Consider the following 9,873-nt stretch of genomic DNA (forward strand, 5'->3'; position numbering starts at 1 on the left):
TATGATCATATATTTGAATCATAGCAGCAGCCTGAGAAGTTTGGGACTGATGAGAGAGAATACATCGTTTTTGCATAATTGCACATTATGTTCAGCATCTGCTATGAGTAATGTTTTTTCCTTTGTATCCTGACTCTGTGCTGTTCCAGATAAAAGTTCCCCTGTCTGCGGTCTGTGTGCTCTCTTATAAAATACAGCGTTAGAACGCCAGTTAAATTAAAAACAAAATCGGCAACGTTAACCCCGATTCTCTTGAAGTTGGATTTTTCATTAGCATGACTTTTACAAGCCCAAAAGAACAGGCGCTAGCGTGCATATAAACACACTGCATGACGGGCTTTTTGTGGAATTTAGTTTTTTAAGCTGGAGCCAATAAATTATATGAGTTAACCCAATTACCAAATGACACTATTATGTCGCTCAGATTTTTTTAAATTTTATTTGGTAATAAAATAATCCATAGAAAATATGTTGCGGTCTCTTTATTTTGAAAGAAATACACTGGTTCCGTGTGGGTGAAGGCCAAAAACAAGTGTGACAAAGATGCACATTCAGAACACTGACTAAGCATGCGTGTAGTTGTTCTACCTTGAAAAAGCACCTAACCCTGTTTCCAACAGTTTTTTTCACACAGTCTCTCTCACACTCTGTAACTTACGACAGTTCTCCTCATCCGAGCCGTCCTTACAGTCCGTGTCTCCGTCACAGTACCAGTGCTCTGCGATACAGCTGCCGTCTGTGCAGCGGAACTCCTTGTCCGAACATTTGCGCATGTCTGGAAATGTGGGAACAAAACAAACAAACTCACAAGTTGTTTCCATAGGACATTGAGGTGGATTATATATATATGTATGTGTGTGTGTGTGTGTGTGTGTGTGTGTGTGTGTGTGTGTGTGTGTGTGTGTGTGTGTGTGTGTGTGTGTGTGTGTGTGTGTGTGTGTGTGCACACACTTGTACATTATGAGAACCAATTTGAGTGTAAGACCTTAGGAGGGAGGACATTTTGTCAGGTTGTCACTTTGGGACAGGCCTTTTATAGGGCTGTTTGATGGTTACCACTACTTTAAATGAAGTAGTGTAAAGGAATGCATTATGTCAATAAATGTCCTCACAAGTATAGCCGTACAAACATGCGTGTGTGAGTGCGCGCGTGTGTGTGTGTGTGTGTACCCACCGCACTGCTCATCACTGTTGTCCCCACAATCGTTGTCTCCGTCGCAGTGCCAGAGGCTGCGGATACAGTAGCCATTTTGGCAGTGGAACTCATCCTCCTCACACTCCCTGGGAGCTGCAGGGAGAAAAAATAATCGAAAGAAGTTTCAGAGGAAAAGTAATGAGGATACAACAACAAAAGGCAAGGAGCAGATACACTGTACAAAGACATTAGATAAGAGGTAGCCATTGCTGAGCTGTGCTGACGTCACACACACACACACACACACACACACACACACACACACACACACACACACACACACACACACACACACACACACACACACACACACACACACACACACATACACACACACACACACACACACACACACACACACACACACACACACACACACACACACACACAGTGTGTCTGTACGGACACCAGGGAAACTGTGACCTTTAATGTCAAAAGAACAGAGGAGAAGAAAGAGATTTCTTTCACTCCGTAAACAAGCTGAATTCTCCTGGGGGCTGCAGGTCTATACCGCTCAAAGACTCACACACTGAATATCCTGATGGTTCGATCCAAGCACCAAAGACGTCCTATCGACAGCTATACCATTAGCAACACAGTAAGGTTGAACGCTGAATAAAATCATACTGTGTGCCTGTCTTCATGGTCACTAAACTGGGTGAAAACATCAGCTATAATAATACAAATATTTTTTACAGCACCTTTCCAAGATGTGTAACAAATCACTTTTGATAAACACACGTCAACCAAACCACATTAACGTTTTTTCGGCTTTTAATGAATATTGGATAAAACAGATGCCAGTGACAACAAGACTTCATGGTGGGAAAAGAAAGATGCTCTAAGACACACCTTCCTTTTTTGCAAGTGTCAATCCTGCATTATGTGGACAGGTCCAAACTCTAAACTTTTCTGATCATAAGTTATTTTCTGCCATGGTAAAACTGATTTATTTAATTAAAAAAAAATTCAAAATCTGATTTCATACAAACTCCCTTATTTCATTTAAATGTTAAACTAATTTGAATTCTAAACTGGTTTGATATACACACAGTAACTCCCTTGGCTGTTTTTTGTATGTCTTAATTAACTATACTGTCTGCAGTGTGTTAGGAAATGTTGCTTCACTAGACAGTTAACCTTGAGACCGGAGATAAAAGGCACATGTGTTATTCATCCCTACAGCAGCCCTGACAGTGCAGTTAAGACAAGAGTCACTTCCCTTCCAGTGAAGTTTCACCCACTGTGACAATGACATTGTTCCACTCCCATTTATCCAGAAAAAACAACTCCACTTTGTTTCTTTTAAATCACACCTCCACTGATAAGGGAATGAATGGATTTTCAAAACACTAAGCCTGCCACGGTTCTACCTCCGCAATCAATGGCACAGCCCTGCCTACCCCACGCTCGCCCGGGGCAGAGTAAACAGGTGTGTCAAGGAGAGCCAATGATGGATGGCCCCTAGCAGAAGGTTATCCATAATTTATCACTACAGTGTGAGAGTGTTGGACAGCCCAGACAACAGAGAGAGAAAGAGATAAGGAGAGCGAGAGGGAAACAGAAGGGATGCCCAAAGAATAAAGGGATGGGACGCAGAGTAAGATAAAGCTCTTCTTTAGTTCACAGAGATTTTTCATCCTAGTTCCACAGGGGTGTTGCAGCATCGCAGCACGAGCTGAGACTAGTGCAATCCACTTCTGAGATGAGTGACTCCAGCCTGTGTATACAGTGTGTATCTGTGTGTGTGTGTGTGTGTGTGTGTGTGTGTGTGTGTGTGTGTGTGTGTCTTATTTTACGGGTTTAATCAAAAACGAATTTCATGACTCCATAACTACTTACACGGATAGAAACGACTAAGACTAGGAGATCATTGTGTGTTTTTTTCTATAAGATGAAAACTACTGTCCCTTATGACACATTGAGCTAATGGAACGAGGTAAAAGGCGTTACTGTTTAGAAATGACCTCAAAAATGTATTGAACTTTTCTGCATTGCATTTTTTAAATGACTAACCCTCCCACAAGCAGAATAGACCCATACTATGTGATAAGCAATTACAGTTGAATATATTCGCCTTTGCTGATCTGACCTCACCCACACCCATCTCCACTTAGCCCGGGCCGACGCAAAAGAAAATGTAATTTCACCCGTATCGTTGACAAATACTCTTTTAATTTATTATTGACGTTTTAAGAAAATAATGGATTCTCCCCTCCGATCAGAGAGGTAAACAGAGGGGGGAGTTCAGAGGTCAACATGCCCCGAAGATGCTCATCATTCACACAGAAGCCAAACGTCAAAGAGCAAAGGGTGCAGGGGTCATTACAAGGCTCCCTGACTGTGTGTGTGTGTGTGTGTGTGTGTGTGTGTGTGTGTGTGTGTGTGTGTGTGTGTGTGTGTGTGTAATGTTCTTCTTTTTCTTTCAGTGAAATCAAAAACTTCAGAATATCTCCTGTGCACACACACATCCCCCTCACCGAGACACACCTATTAGGTCTACGTGTTTGTCTGAAACATCTTGACAACTGCTTCGATTCCAGCCGAGCGCAGAGGATTGTCTCCCCGTCTCTTAAATTATGAAATACAACCACTGCATGTCGGGGGGGTGGGGGGGGGAGGAGGGGCGGAGGGGGGGGGGAACTAAATATATTGGGGATGTGGTAGACGGACCAGGGTAAAAAAAAAAAAACTCAAAACCTGAAGAGACAGAAAGTAGCATGAAATAATAAGTAGTTTGGGGAACAAGGGAGGGAGAGAAATTTACTGGGCAAAAGGATGAAAAATTCATAGGCGGCTCGCAGCAGACAGACAGACAGACAGACAGACCCCCCACTAGGAAGTGAGTCAGTGCCAGGCTGACTGCTGATATACAGTATGTGGGTCAACACAGGAGGAGGAGAATACACTGGATGAGGGACAGATAAGAAAAATCATATAGGAGGAGAAAGAGCTTACCTGTACTTGCTGTGCACACACACACACACACACACACACACCTCCTGCCTATTCTGATACTTTATGAAACTAGCTTCATTAAAGAACAGATGAAGTGAAATAAGAGCTTTGCCACACACACTGCTCGTTGCTAGCCAGCTCATAGCTCCTATTCTGTACCCTGTCTATATGAAGACACAGACTGCACAAACTGGGCCTCCTTTGTTTTCTTACCCTTCCTTTACATTCCGGTTTACAGAGCCTAGGCTGCGTATTGGTATGTAAACACAGGGGGGGGCCACTGTAGCTAGCAACATGTCCGTTTACAGAGCCTGGGCTGTGTATTAACATATGTTTTCTTCAGCGCACACAAAGTACGTACATGCAGCAGATCTGGAGGAGATTTTCACAGATTTTGACTAAAAGTGATGTTGACAACAAAATCACATACTGCCCCTTTAATGTTCAGAATATTGATAGTGACTAAAAGGACACTGCCAGACTGTCTGTGCCATGTGTTGTCTTCATCAGCCACACGTCACTGCCTGGAACTATTCCCGTCCCCGCACACTGTGTCAGTTCTGTGATTCACTTTAATCATACTTAACCCTGGCAGTGTGATGGAACGATGGGCCTGTGGTTTATACATTCACATGGATCAGACAGCACATATGGAGCCTCCGGAGTCATTACTGGTAAACACGGAGATAAAATTGGACCTTGTGTTCATGGAATCTGACCACCAACTCCACCCTGACTAATGGAACAACACACACACACACACACACACACACACACACACACTTCTACCCTCCTACACTTGTGAGGACCTATACCCATTGAAGTTATGCATTCCTCGGCCACTGCACCGCAATCCCTTAACCTAACCTTAGCCTAATTCTAGCCTTATATTAAAAGGGCATACTTTAGCGGTTAACATTGCACTTATAATAAAAAGACAGGGGTCTCAAATAATAAGGAACCAAGGTTGCATACTGTATGTGACCTGACAGTTTCAATACCTGGTGCTTTTCATATTTAATGATACCAAACACAGCATGTCAACATTGTCCCAAGCAAGAGTTAATCAGAATTCTGACAGCTAAGATGCCTTACACTTAGTGAACACGGCTACACAAAGTGTCAAAAAGGCTACAGAGCCCTCAATTAAATTCTACTGAATTCACCTAATTTAGAAAAGGGAACTACATAGCATCTTTAATGCATATGGTTTCACTTGATAACAAAGCCCTCCACATGTTTAAGTGTAACACAGCTTAAGTAGCTCATTTAGACTAATACTATGACACAACTAAAAAGACAGCAGTGGGGGTAAGCGGGGATTCAGTCAGGCCCTTAATTTAAAACAGTGAAGGGGGCTGCAATGGCCAGGAGAGAGTGCTATTTATGATGGCAAAATACAAACCATGTAGGCCAGTTTGAGTAACACATGAATGCACTTTGGTTCGTTAAACTTAAAGAGGGTTTTACAGCTCTGGAGAATGATCACAGCGGCAACAGTTTTCTTTCCATTGCTAGGTAAAGAGTAGAAATGTGTTGACACGAATGAATGGGCGTGTTGCTTTTAGAAAAAAAAATTACGCAGAGCTTGATTCGATATGAGCAGGGCTTAACATCTTGGCATAATGTATGATGACCACTCCCAAGTGTCAGAGTAACGGGAAGCCAACATTGCATGAATGCGGCATTAACTTTAACTTCAAAAAAATCCCTTTGAAGCAGTGAAGAACAGACCAAATGTTTCTCCATTTCCAAAGATTTCCTCTCTGTGTGTACAGTAAAGATATAAGGATCACACTCATACACACCGACATAGCAGGCAGCAATACTGCATACTGTAGATACAGAAATGTGCCTGCAGAAATAGATACTCCTTAATTCACCCACAGCAGGCCACATTCTACCCGGCAAGCAGCTGAGGGGTATTTTCGTTTGAACACACACACACACACACACACCAAATCAAAAGAGCAACTGGATACAGAGAGCAAAGGTCAAAGAATGTCTTCTGAGGTGACTGTGGGACTGATGACCTCCCATGTGTGTGTGTGTGTGTGTGTGTGTGTGTGTGTGTGTGTGTGTGTGTGTGTGTGTGTGTGTGTGTGTCATCCAGGCAGCTCCTTCATAATCAAAACAAACACCTCGTTGCACGTGGCTGCCCCAAACATCTGTCCATTCAAATAACTCCACCCAATGCCTGACAGGGCAGGTCGAAGCAGGTCGTGTGTGTGTGTGTGTGTGTGTGTGTGTGTGTGTGTGTGTGTGTGTGTGTGTGTGTATGCATGTAAAACTACGTGTGTGTGTGTGTGTTCGTGTGTGAATGTGTGTGTGTGTTGGACACCACATATCAACATGGTTGTGGGAGAGAGAGAGAGAGAGAGAGAGAGAGAGAGAGAGGAAGTGTACTTACGACAGTCTTGTTCGTCCGAGTCGTCCTCACAGTCATTGTCTCCGTCACACACCCAGGAGCGGCGGATGCATTTGCCGTTGTCACAGTGGAAGTCCAGCGGAGAGCAGGTGGGGAGCACTGTAAACAAGACAACACGTGTGTCAGCAGGAACAAACAAACAAACAAACAAACACAGCAAGCTAAGAGGGGACCAGAGGAGATGAGAGTTTGCATTTCCTTTGCTTGCTTTCATATTTGTGATGTATTCATATTTTCTAAAAGTTTTTCATGCTTTTATTAGATAGTTTGGAGAGACAGAGGTGAAATGGGGCAGAGAGGGGAATGACATGAAGACAACGACCACCGGCCAGATTCAAACCTGTGGTGTGCTGCTACTGAGGACTGAGAATCTATGGGAGGCGCTTGTGTTGTAGTGGTTAGAGCGCCCACCCATAGAGAATTAGCACCCCCCCAGCCCCCCACACACCCCCGATATTTGTGATTTTTGATGTTGTATGTATCGTACCATATCATATTCCTGAGTGATGTCTTACTCCCACAGCTAACAGACATTGTGAAGATAACAATTTGCCCTGGAACAAGGCTGGGCTTGAACTGAGTTTTTGAAGTTTCAATTTCACCACAAACAAAAAGATCTGTATCATCATGATGTATTACACCTTGCTGTATACAATACATTTTAACACCACTGACATTTCTGAAACTTGTTTTGAAGAATGCTATCGATTACTATTATTAGTAACATTAAGACTGTGAAGGTCAAAGTTGGACAGAGACCGTTTTAAATTCAGGATGGCTTTATTTCTCTTCCTGGTTTCAACTCATCCAGAGGCCTGATCTAGACCCACACGTCTCTCTCCCCTCTCTGTCACCTTCTGCCCCTGAGAACCAGAGAGCAGCCCATTGCATTCCTCCTTAACTTCATATCCGCTCTGAGTGCAGCTACTCGCTATCTAAGCAAGAGCCCCAATGACTGGCCCTTTGTCATCCACAGACACAGCTAATTTAATTACAGGCCAGCCAGGGATGGAGGGAGGACGAAGGAGGATGAGGAGGAGGAGGAGGGGGGAGAAAGAGAGGGAGCGGCTATACTACTAATAGTGGACTCTCGCCCCGCTTGTCAATACCACATGAAATATTGACCGAGCAGAACGCAGACTTTATGAAAAATGTATGACGTAACGCGGCGAGTTAAGCGGCAGGGGCAGACATGCGGAAGAACAAGGGAGTGGATTAAAGGAAGTGTGTGTATGTGCGTGTGTGTGTGTGTGTGTGTGTGAGAGAGGCGGGGTGTGGCTCTGCTCTCCAGGGGCAGTGAAAACCCCACTGACCCACATACCGCCGCATGCATTTTACATTATACAGAGACGAACACAAAGCGAGAGAGAGAGAGAGAGAGAGAGACATTAGAAAACTATACAATCTTGCTTGCCCGATCTCTCCCTCCGTCACCCCTTGTAATTGTCCTCAGTCACCTTGTCATGAACTCTCTGTCTAAATCATGCTGGCGATTTGGCTCAATTTCCAATTTCTGAAATTAATTAACCCAATCATAGCATCAGTTTCTTTATCCATTTCCTTCCAGGCAGCCATTGGTTTCAGGTTATTTCAGTGAAGTGTGAAACATCAATTTGTAGGAGGGACGTAAAATGTGGTTGACAAGAGGTTACTCTGAACATTTTCCGCCTTCATGCTTCTGTCAAAGTCAATGTAACATGTGTGTACCGTGGTGAGAACAGACTGTGTTGAAAAGCCTCCCAAGTGGACTAAAACGTATTTGAGAGTCTGTTGCCAACATCAAAACAATCCAACAGTTAAAAAGCAAGAAACAACTAGAATCTTTTTCAACATGCTCAAATGGGCCTTTTAGATTTGATGTTCCATTAACGTACAGAAGCGCATGACCAGTTTGGTTTTTGGTCAAAGCCAACAATCAATATTTGGATGTCGGAGCAGATTCATGAACACGCTCACAGATCGGGAATGTCTTGTTATTGATCAACATCTGACATAAGCATTAAAACAGAAAGCGGCGAAAAGGTTTTTGAGAGCGTATAATTAGTAGCCAACTGTTTTTTTTTAGCATTCAAAATCAGTTTTGAATCTTCGGAGAGCTGAAATGATTACTTGATTTATCAATTATCTGGCCAATGAAATGTATCCACAACATTTATAAATCAACCAATTGTTTTAGTTTAGTTTTATATATCTGTATAGCTTTTAAAAACTGAAATTGTATTGACAAAATTAATCAATGCTTAATTTAATTTGGAATCCAACAATCAAAATCAAATTGAAAGGCCATTAAAGAAGACTGCGATACAACAATGGAAAACTACTGGTATGTTCCTATAAGAGTGAGGTCTGACAGGACAACTTTCCTTTCAGTTGACATGAATCACTTTCATATCACAAAGCTACAATGAAATATGGTTTGAGTTCAATATTTTGCCATAACTGCTGCAATAAGCTGGAGGTTCAGAAGATAAATTCACAGCGGTCCATTAGCAAGACATCCACAGAGTCTGTCAGTAGAGTTCTGGCATTTTGAAAGGATCTCTGGCCAGGCGTCAGCACATTTATGACCTCAGCTAACAAGAGGAGAAAAATGCTGCTGCTCAACATTTCAATAAATAATTCAGTTTATCTGAAGACAAAGACAGTGTGGTGTTAACACGCACCCGGACCCACACACACACACACACACACAACACACAACACACACAACACATACGTAGACATAAGCAAACTGTAGCTGCACAGGCTAAGTAAACACACCGTGTTCACAGTGTGGAATTGTTTAAGCACACAAATAGGGAGAGATGACAAGTGTATGCAAATAAATACGTGTTTCTCTCTCTCACACACACACACTTTTTGTATTCACAAACACACACAGACTTACACGCTCAAAACTAACCTTAAATGTGTGGCATTCTAAGAATCATGATATGATTTATTCTACTTTCCTTCGACATAGATATATCTATCACCATACAGGAGTTACGATTCATAAATTGTGATAGATAGCAATTTTTTATTTAATTTTAGTGTTTTTATAAACTGCTCTAAAGTTTACAGTTTGCCAGCTTTCCATTTATCAAGTAGTACATGAAATAAACTCCATAAAAATATATATTTTTGAATGAACAATTAGACACACAAAGGAATTGCACTATGCGCATGTTGAAAGCAATATTTATAGTTGCAGTTATTTTAGGTACGAGCACTGACAGAAGCATAAGCCTCAAAGATGGCGTCAGATTTCACATGCCACTAATACCAGATGTCTGACACATTGCCTTCTGGT

The 9,873-nt window shown here is 42.4% G+C and overlaps 1 protein-coding gene across 1 annotated transcript in view; it reads right to left on the reverse strand.

Annotated features, from left to right (window-relative positions):
• lrp4 (low density lipoprotein receptor-related protein 4) overlaps window positions 1-9,873 on the reverse strand; it is a 110,453-nt gene that overhangs the window by 35,241 nt on the left and 65,339 nt on the right. Inside the window, exons 3-5 of the mRNA XM_080025984.1 lie at window positions 6,564-6,680; window positions 1,175-1,288; window positions 659-775 (exon numbers count right to left, since the gene is read on the reverse strand). Coding sequence (XP_079882110.1) covers window positions 659-775; window positions 1,175-1,288; window positions 6,564-6,680 — 348 coding nt within the window. The remainder of the gene's footprint in view (window positions 1-658; window positions 776-1,174; window positions 1,289-6,563; window positions 6,681-9,873) is intronic.

This window comes from Ammodytes marinus, assembly GCF_949987685.1.
Source record: "Ammodytes marinus genome assembly, chromosome: 1".
In the NCBI taxonomy this organism is placed as follows: domain Eukaryota; kingdom Metazoa; phylum Chordata; class Actinopteri; order Uranoscopiformes; family Ammodytidae; genus Ammodytes; species Ammodytes marinus.